Here is a 23,855-nt window from a genome sequence, read left to right as displayed (position 1 = left end):
GCACATAGGGCCGGACGCTCCCCCTGCTGGTCTGTCAGCGCAGCCCCCGCTGCGTGCCATTTCTCAGCCAGCAGGACCCTGTCCGCCATCCCGTTTCCGGCCAGCGCTGGCTGCGCACTGCAAGCTGCGGTGGCTGATGACTGTGAGTAGGTGCAGGTGGTGGCCAGTTATGTGTCGCCTCTGCTGCCCACCCATTGGCCCTTTACGTGTTCCCCCTGTTCCTATCCTCTCCCTGCTTTGCTCCTTCACCCCTGCAGCCTCGCTGCTCCTCCATATCCCCACCAGCGGGTCTCGTCCAGCTCCCAGCACTGTGCAGAGAACCAGCCCCTGGTTGGAGTGCTCAGCCTGGCCGGCAGGCTCCTTCTTTCCCTCACTGCCTGCCCCAGGAAAGCCCAAGACCCTCTGACCCAGGGCACTGGCCAGGAGGCACTGAGCCCTGCATTTGCCACCTCTCCACCTCTCAGCTAAGCTCTGGAGTGGCAGGGAGGAGCGATTTCTAGCCTGTTCATGCCCCGAATCTTCATACTGCACAGCAGCCCCCAGGGCAGGGGCGTAGCACCCTCTTCATCTGCCCCTCCCACCCACCCCCAGATCCTGTCCCATGGAATGCGGGGCTGCTCCATCCCCTAGACGCCCTCCCCTGCTGAGTCACCTCTCTGGCTGGGTTCACTGAAACCCCTGCAGTCAGGTTCCCTGGGCCATGGTGCATGGGTTTTGGGATTAACCTCTTCCTACCCATGCTGTAGCTGAGGAACAGGAGGCGTTTGGATTATGTTGGTGGCCAGCAGCAGCCTGGAGGTGTTAGCTGCCTTTTGACACTGTGCAGGCAGGAAGGGACCAGTTGCTTCTAGCCACATGGGCTGGGGGGCGGGGGAGGACGAGATGAGCTCGCAAAGACATGTGCCAGGTAATTTCTTCCTCCACCTCCCCTGCAGCTGGAAGCAGCTCCCATCCCTTCCTCCTGCACAGTGCCAAAAGGCTGCTGCTGACCACATTCTGGTGTGAACCCTGGCAGAAATCTGGACGTGGGGGTGGGGGTGGGGGGCATGAGACCCTGCATTCTCCCCCATGTGTTGCCTTGGGAAGATGCGGCACAAGTTGCTGGGATAGGTGAGTCTATACCAGAGGCCCAGCCAAGTATGGAGGTTGGAGAGCACCAGGCATGGAGGGGAGGGTCAGGTGGTCACCCCCACTGTGTGAGAGAGGTAGGTAGGAGTGGGAGGGGGTTGGAGTGTATGTGTCACCCCTCTCCACATGAACCCTAAAGCCTTGAAGATAAGATAAAAAGAATCCAACTATCCAGTATTTCTTTTTAACAGGGGCTTAGTCAACTTGATGTTAATTTGAATGTTTGTACTTCATAGTTCTGATTGATTGCCGTTGAATTCGCTTGAATAGCAGTAATTTTACCAGGCGTCTCATATTCAGCATAGGAAAATATGGTCATCCTATCTAAAAATAGCCTCCAGGGAGCTTTCAGAGGGTTTACTTTGTGGCTGGATAGACTTGCTGCTAAGAGAGAGTTAGAAGCAGGAAACAGGTGCAAAGTTATGAGTACAGTAAAATGACCCTATCCTAAGCTGTCCAAGGTCTTCTAACTATTCTGAAGCCAGTGCTGTTTCCAGGGGCCTTGCTGTGATTTGATCTCATGTCCCTTTCCTCACCACATACCTCCGGTGGTGCAGAGGAACTCACTCCACTCAAGGATACCCCTCCCATCCAAACCAGACTAAAAAGGAAAGCAGGAGCTCTCGGTATCACACTTCCAGGAGCTCCTAAAGGCCCCAGTTCTCAAGTAGAGCCGTGAGCTCTGCCTCCATGAGCTACTACAAGGTAAGTCTATCAAGAACCAATGGTAATTAGATCTGCAAGGGGCTGCTTTTACTGCATTTGCCAAGGCTTGCAGGTATGCTTACTTGGAAAGCCCTGCCCAAATTATGTCCTGGCATATGTCTCGTTCACACATGAGAGAAGAATCTACTGCTCTCTGTGGGTTCAACTGCTTTACTCTCTACAACCATCTTCCCAAAATGAGTATGACAGGTACCTTCATGTACCTCACAGGGGTGCCTGCAGATGGCGCAAACCCACGAGAAGGGCTGCTTGCCCCTAGAGCCACTCTGGGACACTGGAAGATGGAGCTTGTTGGCTTGTGCAGGACAGCATCTCCAGCAATGTAGCACTGCTGCTCCTTTTGTAGATTATTTTTAAGATAGAAAGGACCAGTATAATCATCTAGTCCAAGGGTGGGAAAACTTTTTGTCCCAAGGGCCACATCTGGATATGGAAATTGTATGGTGGCCCATGAATACTCACAAAATTGGGGTTGGGGTGCAGAAAGGGGTAAGGGCTATGGCTGGGGGTGCAGGCTTTAGGGTGGGGCCAGAAAAGAGGAGTTCAAGGTGCAGGAGGGGGATCCAGGCTGGGGTAGAGGGTTGGGGTGCAGGGCAGGTGAGGGCTCCAGCTGGAAGTGCTGGCTCTGGAATGAGGCTAGGGATGAGAGATTTGGGGTGCTCCAGTCTGGGACAGAGGGGTTCGGAGAGTGGGAGGGGGATCAGGGCTGGGGCAGGGGACTGGGGACCAAGAAGGGGGCGGGGGTGCAGGCTACAGACAGTGCTTACCTCAAGCAGCTCCCAGAAGCAGCAGCATGTCTCCTCTCCAGCTCCTATGCAGAAGTGCGGCCAGGCAGCTCTGCATGCTGCCCCGTCCGCAGGTGCCGCCCCTGTAGCTCCCATTGGCCGCAGTTCCTGGCCAATGGGAGCTGTTGGGGTGGCGCTTGGGGCAGAGGCATCATGCAGAGCCCCCTGGCTGCCCCTACGTGTAGGAACCAGAGAGGGGACATGCTGCTGCTTCTGGGAGCTGCACAGAGCTGTGGCATGCATGGAGTGCCCCCCCCCCTTCTTCCCAGCTCGAATGTGGGAGCAGGGCAAGCCCCAGACCCTGCTCCCCAGTGGGAGCTCGAGGGCCAGATAAAATCGGCTGGTGGGCCAGATGTCACCCATGGGCCATAGTTTGCCCACCCTGATCTAGTCTGAACTTCTGCATAATACAGTCTAGAAAACCTCACCCAGTGATTTCTGCATTTATCCCATAACATGTGTTTGAGTTACAACATCTCTTTGTAAAAAGATACATAGTCTAGATTTGAGTGCTGGAGAAGCCACCACAACTCTAAGTGATGCGTTCCAACGGTTAATTACTCTCACTATTCAAAAAGTGCATCATTATTTCTGGTCTGAATTCGACTAGTTTCAGCTTCCAACCGCTGGCTTTTGTTATCCCTTTTTCTGCTAGATTAGAAATTACTATCAGCAACATCTACCCTGTGTAGGGCTTGTTTCTAGAGCATTGCGTACCTCTTAACCTTGTTTTTAGTGATGTAAATAGCGAGAGATGTGAGAAGCTTCATCTATAAGGCATGGTTTCCAGATGTCAAATCATTCTTGTAGTTGCTCCTTAATGCCTATCAGAGTGGTAGGAGATAGATGGCAGGGCTCTGTGCTCCTCTACTGGCATGGCAGTAGATTGAACAGGCCCAGTTCTCTACGCACCCCAGTACAAACTAGGGATCACTCCAGTGATTTCAGTGTTACATTGGTATGAATCTGGTCATGGAAAGTTGTTATTTACAGGAAAGTGATAAGCGAAGGATGGGTGCTTCTGGAACTTTGTACCTAAAAAGAGACAGAGGCTTGAAGTAATGCATTATGCTTCAGTTACAGAACTAAGAAGGGAAGTGGGTTAGAGGCAGCCACCTTCCCTTTTCATGCTGCATTCTAACCTGTTCTTCCTTGCTTCAGCCTCAGGTAGGGGAAAATAGAACAGTGGAGACTTTTGCAGCCCCAGACTCCCTTTACAGAAGTGTAGCCACAGGCTAGGGAATCTGCTCATACCCCACGCTCACCCAGCATCAACAAGAAATGCAGCTATCCCTTGTAAGGTTTGGTCCTGGACTGGGCTGCAGAGTACTGGAGTTTCCAATGCACAGAGACTATCTAATACTAAAATAGACTGTGAGAATCTGCAGCTCAGTTAGACTGTGTGCACATTAGAGACCTGCCCTCGCCCTCTGTGGAGCCTGATCTGTGTGCTTTCTGCAGGAGGCCAGGCCAGCACTGTAGCCTGTCAGAGGGAATGCCTGGCCCTTTCCTTCAATTCCCACTAATCCTCTAGAAATTCGAACAAGGCAGCAAGAAACCCGAGACTCCTGCCTCTCTCTGTTCTAGCTGCACCCAGCAAGGAGCTCTGCTCAGCTTGAGTCATCTCAATGTCCCTATTTTGAAATCTTAAAATAATCTCTAATCCCTCAGGAAACGCGAGAAATTTTCATAACCCAGATCCAATTCTGAGGAAACAGAGGGGAAGGAACAAGGGATGTAGAGGGGAGAGGGGTCAAAGATGAGATCTGAAAGGAAGAAAAGGTAAGCTGCAGAGCGGAGGGCACGGGTGCTTGGCTGAAATACCAACAGGTATGCACATACATAACTCTATTTACAGGAGTAAAATGCTGAAGATCGTGCTGTGTCTGCTCCAAGTGTCAGATCCCTGTTCCCCCTCACCTGCTCATCCTGAGGACTGCAGCAAGCCTCTGGCATGGAGGGGTGGGGATGCCAGGAGGACCCTGCAGAGTATTGTGCAGGTGAGTCCCAGAAAGTGTTACCAGTTTGGTACCCAAACTTCCTTGCCATTCAGCCTGGGAGATTTGTAGACTCTGGGCTGAATCATTGAGGTCAGTCCTCCTTTCTGTTTGGTAGTCCCACTAATGGAGCTATTGGTGATCCATCCCTGTAGGAGGCTACTACCCTGTGCAGAAGGGAGATACATTCAGTGGAAGATACCAGGTGGTGCACAAGCTAGGCTGTGGCTACTTCTCTACAGTCTGGTTGTGTCAGGACATGGTGTGAGTAGCACAATAGAGACTATTCCAAAGGGAGGGGAACTCTGTAGAATGGGGCTGTAAAGGGACGTTCATAGTCCATCCAGGGGGGAAAGGGGAGGAATTGACCCTCTCTATCTGGGCAGAGAAAGGAACAGCCCAGAGGAACAGCCTGCCCTGAAGGCAGGGATGCGGGTGTTTGGGTGGTGGTGGGAGATGATCAGCAGAGCTAGGTCAGCTGTGAGGCATTATTTCCCAAGCAGCCATTACAAGAGGGTTCCATTGAAGTGAGTGGGGGCGAGTCTGACAGCAAGAATCAGAGAAGGATCTCTAGGAAGGGAGCTGGTGCTTGGACACTAGGCAAACAGCCTAGGTTAGAGAGAAGTGAGATGACATTGGTGGGTGGATTGCTTTGTAGTCTGCGGTGCTGAGCTGTGCCTACAAGAAACCCTACTGGATTCGTGTTTGGCCCTGAAGGGGACAGGTCTTTTTTTCTATTTACTTTTCTGATTTATAATATGCTCTCTCTCCGCCTGGCCAGACCTCTCTTGCGCTCAGAGGGCAATGGAGCTCTAAGATTAAAGTAGTAGTTGCCAGAGGGAGATGAATACAGGTCTCCACCCTGCTGTGTGAGGTATGAGGGTGGGGATGTTAGAGGCAGCAGAGAGGTGTAGGGCAGCCTCTCTTAGTACAGAGCACAAGCATTAGGGTGGGTCACTACAGGGTAAGGAAAGACATGGAGACTCCTCCAGGCTGCATGATGGGAAGCTGGGCTGGACAGAACTTTTGTGCACTGGTCTGCTGGTGTGATTCCTTTCACAGGGAGAAGAGGCGTGTAGCTGTGAAGGTGGCCAAGGGTGGGGAGAGCTTTGCTGAGGCTGCTCAGGATGAAATCTCTCTCCTCCAGTGTGTATGTACCATCCCTGGCTGCACTCCAGGGAGCATGTTGGCTCAGTTGGTTTCTCCACTGTGGGGACTGCAGCTGTTTTCAGAGCTCTGCAGTACTAGTCAACCTCCTCTAACAGCTCTCAGCCTGATGGGAGCCTGGCTGGCAGCAGGGAGAACACATCAAACTCTATGTAGAAAAGAGCCTCAGGAAGTGGTGTAGGAAGGTTTTCAGTGTTGGGGGAGCAAACATAAAAAAGGCACCCTCCCTTGGCTCCTGCTGTGGCCACGTCCCCATTGGCTCCTCCCATTCCCACCCCCCCAGATTAACCCTGGGACTGGCTCAGGACTCTTGCGGGCTTCCCGGGGGTGCGGATACCTGCCTGTCCCTCCGCGGTCCTGGGAGAGTCCCTCCTGCCCAGCGAGCTCTGCAGGTATCCCCTGCCAGGCTGTGCCGCCCGGCCCCACCCATGGGGTCCCGTCCCCCCTGCCCCAGACTCCAGGCTCCTTCGCCACGCCAGAGCCCCCCCTGTCCAGACAGCATGGCCTGCGCCCCTGCCTTGCGGGCCTAGCCCCAGGCAGCCCCTCACCTGGACCCCCCAGTGCAAGGCACCGGACCCACCCCACTCACCTTCCGTCCTGCGCCACCACCTGTCCCCAGCTGATCCCGGCGCTCGGTGCGCTCCATGCGGGGCTCACCAGCCAGGTGGCCTTAAAGGCACAGGGGCCCTTTCTCCTCCCCCTGCCCACCGCATTAGTAAGGGTGGGGGGCGGGGAGTGCTTGGCTGCCAAGCCCTGAGCCGAGGAGCTGGCCCCCTCGATACTCTAGCCACGTCTGCCCCCCCCCCCACAGGGCTCCTCTGGCCACACTGCAGGCAGCGCTGGCCCAGCAGGCGCCACTTCTGTGCCTGACGCCCTGAGGGGAAGCAGCAGCTTCCCCTTAACCCTGCTAACTATACTACTGGCCTCAGGTCCAGCATTTGCTTCTGAAACAGCCTGCCACCCCAGGGATTCTATTTCTGGTATGTTTAGGATCGTTCTGTTCTTCTTTGAGTGGGAGCAGACATGTATTCAACTCAGGTATGCATGCGCCCCATGCACTGAAGCTGGAGAACTTTGCCTAACAGCACCGATGGGCAGTGCTCATGCCTTGTGGCTTTTGCCTTGCCCTTCCCCAGCTATTTAAGGATAGTGGTGCCTTGATGCCTCTCAGTTCCTTCTCACTGCCTCTGGTTAGAGTCTGAGCATTCTGTGGTGCTGTACGTTACATGTTTTTTCCTCAGTTTCTCTAGGAATTTATTGTATGTAGTTCATTGTTAATGTAACTTAGTAGTGCTGGCACCATTCCAGTCTGACCCAGCGTGGTCGCCTGGTAGGGAGGTGTAGTGTTGCAGATGAGTCCTTATTTGATCTTCCCCTCACCCAGCATTTCAATGTGTTCAAACAGCCCTTTTAAGTGCTAACGAGCAGCTCCTTCTGAACTCCTGGTGCCAGTCCATCTAACTACCTCTGGTTTTGGCCATGGGGCATCTGTTGAGTCTGGTATTGATGATGGCAGCATCGGCAACATAGAACCATAGGACAAGAAGGGACGGCAACAGTCGTCTAATCTAACCCCCTGCCAAGGTGCAGGATTTGTTGTGTTAAACCAGCCAAGACAGGTGGCTATCCAGCCTCCTTTGGAAAACCTCCAGTGAAGGAGCTTCTATGACCTTCTGAGGCAGTCTGTTCCACTGTCCTACTGTTCTTATAGTTAGGAATTTTTTTCTGTGCTTTAATCTACATCTGCTATGCTATGGTTTGAACCCATTGCTTCTTGTCCTGCCCTTGGTGGCAAAAGAGAACAACTTTTCTCCAATTTTTTGGTGGCAGCCTTTTAAGTATTTGAAGACAGCTATCAGATTCCCCCACACACAAACACTTTAATTTCCTCTTTTCCAAACTAACCATACCCAATTCCTTCAGCCTTTGCTCGTATGGCTGCATTCCTTCCCTTTGATCATCTTTGTCACTCACCTCTGGATCCTTTCCAGTTTCTGTACATCCTTTCTATACATTGGTGACCAAAGTTGGACACTGCTACTCCAGCTGAGATCTAACCAGCACTGAATAGAAGAATACTATCATCCCCCATGACTTGCATGCTTCTGTTAATGTAACCTAAAATTGCATTTGCATTTTTTCTTCTTTTTTGCAACATCATTGCACTGTTGACTCATATTGAGGCTTTGATCCACCACAACTCCCAGATCCTTCTCAGCAGTGCTGATGCCAAACCAATTTTCCCCTATTCCGTATTTGTACATTTGTTTTTTCTTCCCTAAGTGTAGCACCTTACATTTGTCTTTATTGAATCTCATTTTGTTGCTATAGTCCAGTTCTCCAATTTATCAAGATCCCTCTGAATTTTAAGATCTATCCTCCAAAGTATTGGCAATCTCCCCCCACCCCCACCAGCTTTGTGTCATCTGCAAACTTAATCAGTATGCTCTCTATATCTGCATCTAGGTCATTAATAAAGATGTTAAACAACTCTGGACCTAGAACAGAACCCCAGTTGAGACCTCCCACCAACCCGACATCATTCCATTAATAGTTACCTTTGTTTGCAGTTGTTTAACGAATTATATATCCACTTAACGGTAATTCTGTCGAGCCTGCTTTTCTCCAGCTTACTTATCAGAATGTCTCATAGACTCATAGACTCATAGGTCAGAAGGGACCAATATGATCATCTAGTCTGACCTCCTGCACAAGGCAGGCCACAAAACCCTGCCCATACACATTTATAACAACCCCGAACCCATGACTGAGTTATTGAAATCCTCAAAATTGAGATTTGAAGACCTCAAGCTGCAGGGAATCAACCAGCAAGCGACCCATGCCCCACGCTGCAGAGGAAGGCGAAAAACCTCCAGGGCCCCTGCCAATCCGCCCTGGAGGAAAATTCCTTCCCGACCCCAAATATGGCGATCAGCTAAACCCTGAGCATGTGGGCAAGACTCACCAGCCAGCACCCAAGAAAGAATTCTCTGCAGTAACTCAGTTCCCATCCCATCCAACATCACGTGGGACTGTGTCTAAAGCCTTGCTGATGTCCAGGTATATTATGTCCACCGCATTCCCCCTATTCACCAAACCAGTTACCCTGTCAAAGAAGGAAATCAAGCTGGTTTGGCAGGATTTGTTCTTGGTAAATCAATGCTGGCTGCTGGTGATCACCCCTCTGTCCTTCAGGTATTCACAAATATAATGTTTTATACATGGCTCTTGTAGCTTCCCAGGTATCAAAGTCAGGCTGACTGGTCTATAATTCCCCAGCTCCTCCTTTCCTCCCTTTTTTAAAAATGGGTACAACATTAGCCCTTCCCCACTCTTCTGAAATCTCTCCTGTCATCCATGAGTTTGTAAATATTATTGCCAGTGGCTCCACGATTACTTCAGCTAATTCCTTCTGTATGCTTGGGTTAATAGCATTGGGCTCCGCTGATTTGAATTCATTCAAATTGGTCAGAAGATCTCTGACTTCCTTTACTCATCCCAATCTGCATCCCTTCCTCTTCATTGTCTGTGGTAACTTTTGCTAATCGTCTGGTCACACTTTATTTTTTATGAGAAAACTGATGCAAAGTAGGCATTGAGCAGCTTTGCCTTCGTATCATCTTCCATATCCCTCCTTCCATTTCCTGTATTTATCCCTTTGGGGGTTTAGATATCTAAAAAGCTCCTTGTGCAATCACATGGGCTTCCTGTGACTTTTCTTGTGTTTCCTCTGCAAGATGTTGAGCCTCTAGTATTATATCTTTTAAGAACTGCCAGCCCCCTTTGACTTCTTTTCTTCCTAATTGGCCTTTCCATGTGACCTTGCCTGCTATTTCTCTGAGTCAAAGGCAGATTTCAACTCTGAGGTCCAGTGTCCTTGTTTTGCTGTTCTCACATTCTCCTTTCCATAGAATCTTGAATTTTATTAGATCACGATCACTTCCTCCCAAGTTCCCAACCACCTTCACATTCTCAGCTAATTCATCCCTGTTGGTCAAAACCAGATCCAAAATGGAGGACCCCCCCCCCAGTTGTTTCCTCAACTTTCTGAATCAGACAGCTGTCACCTACACACACTAAGAATTTGCAGGACGTACGATGTTTGGCTGTAATAGTCTTCCAACAGATATCAGGGAAGTTAAAATCCCCTGTTAATACTAGCTCATGTGAGTTACCTAATCTTATCTACTCAGAGAATGACTTATCCACTTCCTCTTCCTGATTTGGTGTCTATAATAGACTCTCACCATAACATAGCTACTGTTCCTTTCCCTTGTTATCCTCACCCAGAAACTTTCAGTGGGTCTGTTGCTCACGTCTCCTTGGACCTGAGAACTAGTGTATATATTCTTGACATACAGCACAACGCCACCTCCTTTTTTCCCATACCTGTCCTTTTGGAACAAACAATAGCCCTCAATGCTGGTACGCCAATTGTGCGTGTTGTCCCACCAAGTCTCTGTGATGCCAATTAAGTCATAATTTTCTTCCTATACCAGGACTTACAGTTCATCCTGATTGTTCCTCACGCTCCCTGCATTTGTAAACAGGCATCAAAGATATTTTGCGGATTGCCCTGTTGCTTTTCTTTTTCCTTTTTTAAAGCAATTGTGATTTCTAGATCCCTCTTCTGAAATCAGCCGCTTCCCCTTTCCTTTGTTACTTGAGCCTAGATGTGCATTGCCTGTATTTTTGTCACCATCCCCCATAAGAGCTAGTTCAAAGCTCTCCTTATCAAGTTAGCCAGACAATGTCCAAAGATGATCCTCCCAGTATTTGGTAGATGGAGCTCATCCTAGCACAGTAATCTCATTCCTGGAACATCAGCTTGTTGTCAAAGAAGCCAAAGCCCTCTTGCTCACACCACTTGCATAGCCATGCATTTACTTCCACGATTCGATGGTCCCTGCCTGGCCTTTTCCTTCAGTCATCTCCACACCATTGGCATATTGGCCAGCATCGGACCTGCTCTGCTGTTCCATTCCTGATTCCCCTATAGTTCAGGAGCTGTCTGTTGCCGTGCATTCTACATCGTCGTCTTCTGCTGCACTTTTGGCACCGTCTGGTGGGGTTGGCTTCATCACTTGTTGGCACTGCATTCCACACCCTCCAGAGCTTGGACAGCAGAGTTGCAGCCATCATCCTTTGTGGTAGTGAGGGGCATATTGACATGGATGCTGTCTTCAGCACCGATGCTGTCCTTGCTACAGACCCCTTCATCTGATTCAGTACGGACTCGCTTCCAGCACCCTCATGCGCTCCTGTGCCAGCTACAAGGGTGATGCCTCTCCTGGTATCAACCACTCATGCATCCTTGGCACCAACGATTTCTTCATGTTTGGTTCTGGACAAGGCTGATAGTTTGTTTGATCTCTCAGGGGTGGGATGCTCCATTCCCACCGGATGACTCTCAGGGCTCCTCAATTTCTGCTGTGGGGATGACTACTTCTACTTCCCCCTCACCTTTGAAGCACTGTTCTTGATCCTTGGATCACCAGTGGTACCAGGATCAGCAGTGTTCTTGCAGTAGGGATAGGGATCCTGGGCTACAACCTATTGGCCACCAGTGCCTTACCCTTGTTGTTCCAGTGGCCTCTATGGAATTCTTGGGTTGTGCTGTGGTCTGGGAGATCTTGCTCTTTGATGCAATCCAGGTCAAGATCAGTAATTCCAAGCAGCAGTTTCTATCCATGAGCCACTTCTATTGCAAGTGCAATCAGAGGTTATTCTTCCTGAGCTAGCCCAGACTGAACCTCTTACGTAGGAGCTGCCCCCGTCCCCAACAGTCTCCATTGGCCCTGCACTCTTCTTCTTCTCCTCTGGGTGACTCTGCAATACTGGATTCTTCCTCACTGGTGCCTGAGGACTTTGTCATATCAGGACCTTCTCAGGCATACAGCTTCCACCTTGGAGTTCCAGGCTGAATACTGGCAAAAGAACATGCATAAGTTGCTGGATATCCTTCAGTCCTCAGCTCTGGGGAGAATGGCTCTCTCAATAAATGAAGCTCTTTTGGAGCCTGCTAGGTCCCTTGCGAATACCCCAGTATTGTTATCGCCTACAGCTAAGTGGTGTGAAAAGTGGTATTATGTCCCCATTCAGGACTTCAAGTGTTTTTACTCTCTTCCAACTCCTAACTCTCTTGTGGTGATAGCAGTAAACGAGAGATCATAACAGGGGAGATCCTATCCTTTGGAGTGGACTTGTGAGTCTGAGAGGCTAGACTTGATTGGGAGGAACACGTACACCTCTACCCTGATATAACACTGTCCTCAGGAGCCAAAAAATCTTACCGCGTTATAGGTGAAACCGTGTTATATCGAACTTGCTTTGATCCACTGGAGTGTGCAGCCCCGCCCCACCCAGAGTGCTACTTTACCATGTTATATCCGAATTGGTGTTATATCGGTCACATTATATCGGGGTAGAGGTGTATATAACTTCATCAGTGCAGATGAGCATTGGAAATCAGCAGGCTCTACTATCCAGCTAAGACTTTCTTAATTGGGATGCTATGTCCAGATTCACAGAGAAGTTGACAAAAGTCTCCCGGGAGGAATTTAAGGCTTTTGATACAGAGGCCCATCTGGAGGCCAAGACTTCGTTGTAGTCAGCTCTGGACGTGGCAGATGCTTCGGTTGGAATTATGGCACCAGCTGTGACCATGAGGAGGGCCTTGTCATTGCAGAACTCCAGCATAGCTTGTGATGCTCAACAGATCATAGAAGACTTATCTTGACGGTCATTTTTGTTTTCAGAAATTGACACGACATTTGTTTAAGCACTCCTGGGCTACTTTGCATTCTTTGGATATTTATGCCTGAGCCACAAAAAGACACTGCTAGAGGAGGCAGGAGCAATACTACTAACAGCACTTTTGCTGCCATTCATCCTTTTCTGAGAAACAGCAGATTTTTCCAGGAAGGGTCATAAGATGGCAGAGGAAGAGGTCTTCTGGGTGGAATTTCAACCAGCCAGATAGTCCTCCGCCAGTGTCCAGCAAGCCTCTATTTTGACTTGCCTGTCCAGGGCAGCATTCTACTTGTGACCTCCCCATCTACGTCTCCTCAGTTCTGAGACAGGCTGTCTCACTTTTACAGTGCTTGGGACATGGTTACCATAGACGAAGGGGTCCTAAGTACCAAGTGACTGGGTCATGCCATAATTTCTGGCCATTGCCCTCTACTCCATCCCTCTGCAGGGACCTCTCTCATGAGTCACTGCTCCTGCAGCAGGTCCAGAGTCTGCTTGCACATGGAGCCATAGAGACGGTTTCTCCACAGCATCAGAAAAAGGGGTTCTTTTCCTGGTATTTCCTGGTCCCCAAATTCAAAGGAAGGATGAGACCTATTATTGACCTCCACAGCCTCAGCAAATACACTAGATATGTAGGAATCCTTATGGTGACCCTAGCAACTATCCTTTCTGCATTGAACCACAATGACTGATTTGCTACCCTGAACCTTCAGGATGCTTATTTCTATATGGCGATTTTCCTGAGCCACAGGAGATTTCTGAGATTTGGTATGGTGGGGTAATACTATCAGTACACTGTGCTTCATTTCAGCACCTCACATTTTTTAAAAATACATGACTGACTGTAGTGTCAGCATGCCTCAGAAAAAGAGGAATTAATATTTTCCTGTATCTGGACTATTGATTAGTGAGAGACAAGTTCAGAGAACATGTGTTCTCCCAAGTCACACTACATCTAATAGAATGTTAGGAACCATTAAGAAAGGGATAGATAATAAGACAGAAAATATAATAATGCTGCTATATAAATTCATGGTATGTCCATACCCTGAATACTGAGTGCAGTTCGCAACATCTCAAAAAAGATATGTTAGAACTGGAAAAAGTACAGAGAAGAGCAACAAAAATTATCAGGGGTATGGACCAACTTCCATATGAGGAGAGATTAAAAAGACCTGGACTATTCAGCTTGTAAAAGAAATGACTGAGGGGGATATGAAAGAGGTCTATATAATTGAGACTGATGTGGAGAAAGTGAACAAGGAAGTGTTGTTTACTAATTCACATAACACATGAACTGGCAGACCTGATGAAATAATAAGTAGCAGGTTTAAAACAAACATGGAAGTACTTCTTCACACAACATAAAATCAACCTGTGGAATTCATTGCCAGGGCTGATGTTGCGAATGCCAAAAGTATATCTGGGTTATAAAAAGAATTAGGTAAATTCATGGATGATAGGTCAATCAGTTGCAATCAGCCAAGATAATCAGGGATGCACCCCATACTGTGCATGTCCCTAAACCTCTGACTGCCAGATGATTGGACTGGATCACAACGGATGGATCACTATATAATTGCCCTGTTCTGTTCATTCCCTGTGAAGCATCTGGGATTGGATGCTATCTGAAGACAGGATACAGGGCTAGATGGACCATTCGTCTGACCCACTATGCCATTCTTATGTCTCTTCTGTCATCTGGGAATGATATTGAACAAAAAGAAGTCAGTGGTAGCACCAACTCAAAAGATCATGTTCATTGAGGCCTTATTAGAGTCTACAAATTTGAGAGTGTTTCTGCTGAATGAATGATTTCAAACAATTCAGCATCTATGTCTGGCACTACAATCTCAATCTTCAGCTATGGTCCATGTATGCCTGAAGTTACTAGGTCATATGGCTGCATGTACTTACATCATCCAGCATACAAGACTGCGCCTTTGCCTGCTTCAGGTGTGGTTGAAATTGGTCTATTGCCCAACTTGGACAGGTTTGTCTGAGTTCCTCTGAAGATCCTAATGGTACTAGACAGTTCAAAGTAACATATGCCAGGGTGGTCCCTTTGTGCATCCTCCCCCAGCCAGGACAGTAGTCACCAATGCCACCTCAGTAGGTTGGGGAGCACATCTAGCGGTGTTAAAACTTCTTGGCTTGTGATCAAAACAGAAAGTTTCCCTCCAAATCCACATTCTGGAGCTCTGGGCCATTTACAGTGCCTGCCAAGCTTTTCGGGATCACATATGGGGCACACTGGCTCATATATTCACTAACGCTACAACCGCAATACTATATGAACAAGCAGGGAGGAACCTCCTCCAACCAGCTGTGTCAGGAAGCAATAAAGTTACGACAGTTCTGCATCATGGAAGGCATTGTTCCCACAGCAGCTCACTTACCTGGGGTCCAGAGTAACTTGGCTGATCACCTCAGCAGGAATTTCTCCCACAATCACATGTAGTCTCTGAAGTTGAGGGTGCTGAGTCCATCTTTGCAGAATGGGGCATTCCAACGATCAATCTGTTTGCAATGAGAGACAACAAGGAGTGCCACCAATTTTGCTCTCAAGTTGGTCTCAATACAGAATCCCTAAGTGACACCTTCCACCTCAAATGCAGGGGTCTGCTTTGAGGTATTCCTTCTCTCTAATCCCAGATGTCATTCGCACACTAAAGTTGAAGCATACCAAACTTATTCTCATTGCTATAGCTTGGCTCATGCAATGTTGGCTCTCTGACCTACTGGTCTATTGGTTTGACCTCCCATATCACTGCCTCTTCATCCCGATCTACTGACTCAGCACTATGATCAAGTTTTGCATCCAGCAGTCACCCTCTTCATCTCATGAAGTGGATGCTGCATGGCTAGATGAGGAGGGAGGATGTTTGGAATGTGTTACATTGCTGTGGCTTAACAGCAGGAAAACCTCTACTAGGGTAACCAAGTGGAAGTGTTCTTCAGTGTGGGCGCTTGCTCGAGGGAAGCCAGCTGATGCTTGCCTGTATTCAGGACATTTTGGCATACCTAATGCATCTTAAGTCTTCTGATCTCTCACTCAGTTCATTATGGGTTCATTTAAATCTTGCCATTTCATCTGCCTATTTGAGATCAGCCACTTTTCTTGAACCCCGTGGTGGTTAGGTTTCTAAGGGAATATTTGTTTCTACTAGGATGACCAGATGTCCCAATTTTATAGGGACAGCCCCAATTTTTCGGTCTTTTTCTTATATAGGCGCCTATTACCCCCACCCCTGTCCTGATTTTTCACATTTGTTCTCTGGTCACCCTAGTCTCTACCCACCTGTGAAAGAGCGGGTTCCATTGTGGAACCTTAATACTGTCCTGGCTCCCCTCATGGGTCCTCCTTTTGAGCCCCAGCAACCTGTTTTCTGTCCCTCCTGTGCCAGAAGATAAGCTTCCTTATGGCTGTAGCAGCATTATGCAAACTGCAAGCCTTAATGGCACAGCCCCCATACACAGTTTTTCAAGGACAGTGTGGCCCTGGGGCGGCAGCCAAATTTTTTATCAAAAGTCGTTTCTCAGTTTCACCTTAACCAAATGATTTATTTTCTAGAGTTCTTTCCTAAACTAGACTCCAACACAAATGAACAGTGTCTTCAGATGTTGGATATGAGGCAACGCTTGCCATTCTACCTACACAGAACTAAACTTTTTTGAGCATCGCCTCATTTGTTTATTTCCTATGTGGATCGAAGGAGGGGGGTCAGGTGGTCTCTGTGAAAACCATTTCCAGATTGATACATTCTTGCATTACACTAGCATCTGAAGTAGGTCAGGCCATGCCTTCACAGAGCTTGTGAGCTCATTTGACGAGGGCCCTAGCAATGGCAATAGGATTCCTCAGTGATATTTCAATATTGGACATTTGCAGAGCTGCTACCTGGTCATCTATACATACTTTTACTGCATCTAGATCTGATGCAAACTTTGGAAAGGCAATCCTGCAGTCACTGCTTAGGCAGATTGTGAGCTCCACCTCCTATGAGAACTGCTTGCGAGTCACCTGAATGGAAAATACGTCTGCACCCATGTCTCAAAGACCAACAGTTACAATACCAGTAAGTAACCATCTTTTACGCTCGGAGCCCCTCTCTCTTTCTGCTGCAGGAAACAGAGACCATCTCTCACTGCACTATAACACTCATTATCCTGAGTTGTTGAGTATGTTGGTGGTTGTTCTCCTCCTGTTGCTTCCTCTTCCTCCATCCCATAGTCCTTACTCTCAGTATTCACAGGGTGAGCTGAGCTGTTCCACTCTGGCCTCATTCCCGCAAGCTGCTCTAGACATCCAATGACAAACTGAGGGAGCACCTCAGGGTGGGGGATCTCCACCTTTGCAACAGGAAAAGGTGGAAACATGCTCCAGATCCTCAAAGACATTTAGGTGCCTAAATGGAAGATCTGGGTCATTGTCTTTAAATGAAAAGCTTGGCGGGGGGGCGGTATTCTGTGTTTGGACAGTACCTAACACAAAGGTCTCCTAGGCATTATGGCAATACAAATAAGTTATAACTTTTGCAAAAAGTACATAATGCAGCAAAAAGTATAACAAGACACTAAGCTTGTAGCCTGAGTTTCCTTGTGTGCTCATGCCTGTCTCAGCCATTAGTTGTACCTATTAATAATGGCACTAATTGTTCCTGAAGATGACCTGAACTTTTAGGTCTATGGTGGTGGTCAGGGCCGGTGCAAGGATGTTTTGCGCCCTAGGCGAAACTTCCACCTTGCGCCCTCCCCCCGTCCCCGAGCCCTGTGGCAGCTCCCACCCCCCGCCCTGAGGCACACCCCTCCATGCTCTACCCTACCATTTAAAGTTAGTGCACAGGAGAAATGCCAGCTGATCTGAGGCAGCAGAGGTGAGACTTCATAAACCATATGTCAGAGGCAGACTGCAGGCCAGAGTTTAGAACCTGATCCAGGGCCTATGGGGGCCAGAATCTCTCCTCTGGACCCTGTCCCAGATCCCTGCACCCTCTGGCTCTAGGGAGGGGCATCCAGGTTGGAGCGGTGTCCCAACGATGATGCAGCGCAGTTGAAAGCCCAGCTGGTTCCTGCTAGGCTCCTAGGTGCGCCCATCCGCCGTGTGCTTAACCCTCTCTCTATCTTTCCCTGTGGCTGACGTAAGCTTTTCTGACCACCTTTTCGACAGCTCTACGTGAGCGGGGCGCGTAAAGCGGACGAGACGGGGAGCGAGCTCGCCGCACGCTTACTGACCGAGAGCGATGTCCAGAAGGTATTGCACGTCACTGGTGGTGGCCAGGGCAATGCTCAGGCTGTGGCTGCTTTCGTTAATTTATTTTCCGCTGCAACAAACCGGGTGATGTCAGCAGCACCATGAAGCCCGGGGTGAGGGGATGCCACGCTTTTGCCAGTGGCTCTGTGCCCAGTCAGGCAAGTTCACCCTGCACCGTCCAGCTAGAGGAGGGAAAGGAAAATAGGACCTGAGCCGGCCCAGCTCCTGTTGGCTTGGATGGGGATTGCGCATCCTGAATGGAGGGTGAGATTTTATCCTTGCTTGGTGCTTTCTGACCCCAAGGGCTTGGCCCTGATGGGGAAACTGAGGCAAAGCCCCAGGGGCTGGCAGTGGAGTGAGGTGGGTGCCTGGCAGGCCTCTGTCTAAACCACACAACTTCACCCTTCATCTGCCCCTGCTAAAATTCATTTTGCCTTCACCCAGACAGGGACTGGATCTCTGAGCAGAGCTGACAGTTATGAATGCACTCCACTCATAGTACCATAGTGCCTCCCAACAGCCTTAAGAGCGAGAGACAGGCAGGTATTCTCCTCCCACTTTTACAGATGGGGAAACTGAGGCAGAGTGCTGCATGGAGTCCTAGAGTCAGAGTCACAAAGTTCAAGGCCAGAAGGCCTCCCCCCCCCCCCCCAAGAGAGAATCCTCAGTGATATTTCAATATTGGACATTTGCAGAGCTGCTACCTGGTCATCTATACATACTTTTACTGCATCATGATCTGATGCAAACTTTGAAAAGGCAATCCTGCAGTCACTGCTTAGGCAGATTGGGAGCTCCACCTCCTATGAGAACTGCTTGCGAGTCACCTGAATGGAAAATACGTCTGCACCCATTCTCAAAGACCAACAGTTACAAATACCAGTAAGTAACCATCTTTACGCTCGGAGCCCCTCTCTCTTCTGCTGCAGGAAACAGAGACCACTCTCACTGCACTATAACACTCATTATCCTGAGTTGTTGAGTAAGTTGGTGGTTGTTCTCCTCCTGTTGCTTCCTCTATCTCCATCCCATAGTCCTTACTCTCAGATTCACAGGTGAGCTGAGACTTTCCATCTTGGCCTCATCCCCGCAAGCTGCTCTAGACATCCAATGACAAACTGAGGAGCACCTCAGGGTGGGGGATCTCCACCTTTGCAACAGGAAAAGGTGAACATGCTCCAGATCCTCAAAACATTTAGGTGCCTAAATGGAAGATCTGGGTCATTGTCTTTAAATGAAAAGCTTGGCGGGGGGGCGGATTCTGTGTTGACAGTACCTAACACAAAGGTCTCCTAGGCATTATGGCAAACAAATAAGTTAATACTTTTGCAAAAAGTACATAATGCAGCAAAAAGTATAACAAGACACTAAGCTTGTAGCCTGAGTTTCCTTGTGTGCTCATGCCTGTCTCAGCATTAGTTGTACCTATTAATATGGCACTAATTGTCCTGAAGATGACCTGAATTTTAGGTCTATGGTGGTGGTCAGCCGGTGCAAGGATGTTTTGGCGCCTAAGGCGAAACTTCCACCTTGCGCCCCCCCCCGTCCCCCAAGCCCTGTGGCAGCTCCCACCCCCCGCCCTGAGGCACACCCCTCCATGGCAGCTCCCCTCCCCGGCCCAGGGAGCCGTGTGGCAGCTGGCCCCTGCTTGCCCTGAGGCACTCCCCACAGCAGCTCCCCACCCCCCCCTCCACCTGAGGCACAGCCCCATGGTAAGCTCCCCTCCCCGGCCCGGGGAGTCATGTGGCAGCTCCCGCCCCAGCTCACACCTGCTCTGCTATTCCCTCGAGCACTCCGTGCTACTTCACTTCTCTCCCGCCTCCCAGGCTTGCGGCACTTAAGCTGATTGGCGCAGCAAAGTCTGGAGAGGCGGGAGAAGTGAAGCAGCGGGCGTGCTTGGGAGAAGGCGGGGCAGGGGTGAGCTGAGCAGGAGTTCCCCTGCATGCCGCTTCCCCCCTTACTGCGTGCAAGTGGCCTTCCCCGCGCCCCCCTGCCCTAGCTCCTCTGCCTAAATGCGGGTGGCAAACGCAGGCGGCAGAAGATCGGTCGCCACCAGAAAATGCTGCCCCCTCAAATCCTAGCACCCTAGGCGACCGCCTAGATTGCCTAATAGGTTCACCACCTGGGTGGTGGCAAATCTAGACTTGTCTACATATAGAAGTTGTACCAGTTAATTTAAATTAGTTTAGTTAAATCAGTGCAACTTTGTGTCTGAACTTTATAGTTTGGGACTGGTTATTTACCAGCCCAAGTTAAACTGATATAAGACGGTTTATAGTGATATGAGTCCTCCCAAAAGTTGCACACACTTAATTATATTGGTATAAATCATCCCTTCAGGTATATTGGTATAACTTTGTTTGTAGACCTGGTCTTAGTTAATTTAGAAATAGTTTGTTGTAAATCCTTTCTGTTTAGGCAGCGTAGCAGACCACAATCTCCAGTACTAGGCCTGAGTGATAATTACAAGTAGGGCTGTCAATTAATCGCAGTAAACTCATGTGAGTAACTCAAAAAAAATTATTCGTGTTTAATTGCACTGTTAAAATATAGAATACCAATTGAAATGTATTAAATATTTTTGATGTTTTTCTACATTTAAAAATATATCAATTTCAGTTACAACACAGAACGAAGTGTACAGTGCTCACTTTATATAATTTTAATACAAATATTTGCATTGTAAAATTATAAAAATAGTATTTTTTCATTCACCTCGTACAAGTATTGTAGTGCAATCTCTTTATATGGAAGTGCAGCTACAAATGGTAGGGTTTTTTTGTGACATAACTGCACTCAAAAACAAAACATTGTAAAACTTTAGAGCCTACCAAGTCCACTCAGTCTTCCTTCTTGTTCAGCGAATCGCTAAGAGAAACATATTTATTTCCATTTACAGGAGATAATGCTGCCCACTTCTTAATTACGTCACCTGAAAGTGAGACTAGGCATTCGCATGGCACTATTGTAGCTGGTGTCACAAGATATTTACATGCCAGATGCGCTAAAGATTCATATGCCTCTTCATGCAAATGCCTGCTCTCACTTTCAGGTGATATTGTAAACAAGAAGCAGGCAGCATTATCTTCTGCAATTGTAAACAAACTTGTTTGTCTTAGCGATTGGCTGAACAAAAAGTAAGATTGATTGGACTTGTAAGCTCTAAAGTTTTAAATTATTTTTGAATGCAGATTTTTTGTACATAATTCTACATTTATAGGTTCAACTTTCATAATAAAGAGATTGCACTTCAGTACTTGTATTAGGTGAATTGAAAAATAGTATTTTTTTTACAGTGCAAATATTTGTAATAAAAAATAAATATAAAGTGAGCTACTGTTGACTTTGAATTCTGTGTTGTAATTGAAATCAATATATTTGAAAATGTAGAAAACATCAAAAAATATTTAAATGTTATTCTATTATTGTTTAACAGTGCGATTAATCATGATTAATCTTTTTAATTGCACAATTAATTCTTTTAGCCCTAATGACAAGAAATGATTTAAGTTTCTAAAAGGAAACATGCCAGCATGCTGACATATTTTTACTGGCCAACGGAATTTGTTATATCAGGTGATGAGCCAAAAATTCTAATCCTCAGGTTCTCAAAGTGACACCATTGTTGTTATTTGTTTCCTGCACTGCAGCAATGTCTAGATCTCATCCTCATTGTGCTAGGTGCTGTACAAACAAACAGCAAAGAGATGGTCCCTGTCCCAATGAGCTTACAATATAAACATAAGCCAAGAGAGAACAACTGAGGATGCACAAGGAAACAATGAGACAATTCTGATGAGTGTGATAAGCTGTGGCCATATGGAAGAACAACCTTTCCATATATGTGGGCAATACCCTTGGAAGAGAGTCAGATGTGATGGGTTTAGTGGTGGTAAGTACCCCCAGAGGGGGATTGTCAGGAAATATCTGAGCTGATTAGACACAGCCCTAGGTTATTTATGGAGAATTGTGTCTATCCTTCACCTGGGATACGGCTGGATAATTGTGAGGGAATTCACCACAGGGGATTGGACTCCACTAATATAATTGGAGTTGGGTTTGTTCAATTCCCTCATTGTTGGGTTTCACCAATAAAACATACATGAAAGCATCCAAATTACGCAACCATCCACTAACAAAATACTCCAAGAGAGCTATTAGCCCCCAAAAAAGGTGGAGAGACTTACTATAGAATCCTAGGGACCTTGCTATTGATTTGTACATGGAAGATGCTCAGATATTATGGTTGTGGATGACAGGATAAAATGCAGAGAGCAAGACCCAATACATGTATTCCACTAAACAAGAGGTTTTTTTGACCACTCTCAGGTGAGCAGCATGAAGAAGAAGGACCGGGCAGGGGAGAATATTGTCCATTGTTTAGATGACTTTAAAATGATTGGAGCAAATGGCTTCCATATCCTTCAGCTAAGAATAGTGGCTTTCACTGTTTGCAATGCCATCAGCCAGACAGAATGCTATCCTGTTGAAAAGACTGGCTGTGTCCCTGTGAGAGGGGGAGGCCTGGAATTGGGAGCAAGGGGCCAGCCTGGGGTATGTAGAATGGCAGCTGGGAGTGGGAGAGAGGGGCTGGACTTGGGGATAGGGGTGTGGGATGGTGGCTGGGAGTGGGAGTGAAGGACTGGCCAATGGGGCATAGGATGGCAGCTGACAGTGGGGGCCAGTCTGGGGGGCATAGGATGTGGCTGGGAGCAGGAGCCAGGGGCCAGTCTGATGAGGGAGCATAGGATGGCAGCTGGGAGTGGGAGCAAGGGGCTGGCCTGGGGAGTGGGGCATAGAATGGTGGCTGGGAGCGAGGGGTGGCTGTGGCTTGTCTAGTTAACATCAAAGTGAATGGGGATAGCATTCTCTCTCTCAGTGAATCCCTGACTTTCCTACATGTGTGCTTGGTATTTGAATTGCTGGGTCCTTCTCTGCGATGTCTGCTGAGGAGCCATGGAGCCCAGGGTCTCCCCTTGCCCTTTGTGAAAAAAGCCTTACAGCAGGTGAGAGCTCGGAGCACTGGAAGGGTGAGGACACAGAGGGGCGAGGGAGGCTTGCGGGGTAGAGAGAATAGCTGGGCAGATTGGGTGTGCGGTGGAGGAATCTTTTCGAACACTCAGGATTATTTTACTAAAGCATAAAATCCAAATGTGGTTTTGTCCCAAATTTAAATACAGTTCCTGTGAGATGGAGATCATTTCCCTACCCAATTACACATCTGACCTCTCACTTACACCTCTTAACCTGGTGTATTTTTATCTTCGAGTGAAGAGGACTGGAATAGCTAGCTATATGCTGGTTGGGTTTGTCTGCAATTTATTCCAGTGTGATTAAAATAAATCCACAGAGGAACAGATCAAAGGGGTGAAACCTATTACAAGGAAATACTGGCCAGTTGTCCCTTCATGAAAGAAAACAAAAAGTAAAAATGTGACATAAATCCAAGAAAGAACAAATAGAGCAAAAGCTGTGCCTGGGTCTCATCTCTTGGGATATCTGGACCATTTGCTATTCTTCAAAACCAATAAAGCCATATCAACCTGCCACGTCTCAAACTAAGTAGCATAAAGTTGCAGAACAGACCCTGAGTCGCTTCTTTATGTATTAAACTGATGTGTGCTGTTACTGTGCACTATGAAACAACTTCCTCCTCTTGCTCCAGAGGTGTCTGCACTTCAGTGGCAGATAAGGGTAAGCTCTGTCTAGATTTATTTGTCAAACACATCAGGAATTTTTGCTATGAAAAGTCAATAAAAATCCAAGATATTTTAAAGACATTACCAAATTAGTTAACAAAAAATACCAAAATGATGAAACAACTAAAAAGCTGATAGCTAACAGGAAATTCAAATATATATTTTAAACTGAATTGTGTGGCAGTACCTAATATTAAAATGCATATGGTGAAAAGAGTCATCAATGTCCTTACGTGACCTTTGGGTTGCCTAGCCTACCCCCTAATTTTACTGGAATTTTGAAAGCGCTGCTTGTTCAGATTTCAGTGGCCTTTTGTAGACCTGTGCCTGGGAAATTCACTAC

General features: G+C 47.8%; 1 protein-coding gene across 2 annotated transcripts in view; it reads left to right on the top strand.

Annotated features, from left to right (window-relative positions):
* The first annotated feature begins 4,507 nt into the window (after positions 1-4,507).
* LOC116832523 (SRSF protein kinase 3-like) overlaps positions 4,508-23,855 on the top strand; it is a 43,164-nt gene continuing 23,816 nt past the window's right edge. Inside the window, exons 1-5 of one of the 2 annotated variants that reach the window (XM_075073089.1) lie at positions 4,508-4,639; positions 4,792-4,900; positions 5,699-5,786; positions 22,143-22,232; positions 22,715-22,819. In XM_075073089.1, the coding sequence (XP_074929190.1) occupies positions 4,594-4,639; positions 4,792-4,900; positions 5,699-5,786; positions 22,143-22,232; positions 22,715-22,819 (438 nt within the window). In that variant the 5' untranslated portion in view covers positions 4,508-4,593. The remainder of the gene's footprint in view (positions 4,640-4,791; positions 4,901-5,698; positions 5,787-22,142; positions 22,233-22,714; positions 22,820-23,855) is intronic. The other variant, XM_032793314.2, reaches the window with a different exon arrangement.

This window comes from Chelonoidis abingdonii, chromosome 17 (genome assembly GCF_003597395.2).
Source record: "Chelonoidis abingdonii isolate Lonesome George chromosome 17, CheloAbing_2.0, whole genome shotgun sequence".
In the NCBI taxonomy this organism is placed as follows: Eukaryota; Metazoa; Chordata; order Testudines; family Testudinidae; genus Chelonoidis; species Chelonoidis abingdonii.
Note: the sequence above shows the minus strand (reverse complement) of the source record. Positions and strands in the feature narration are given on the sequence as shown.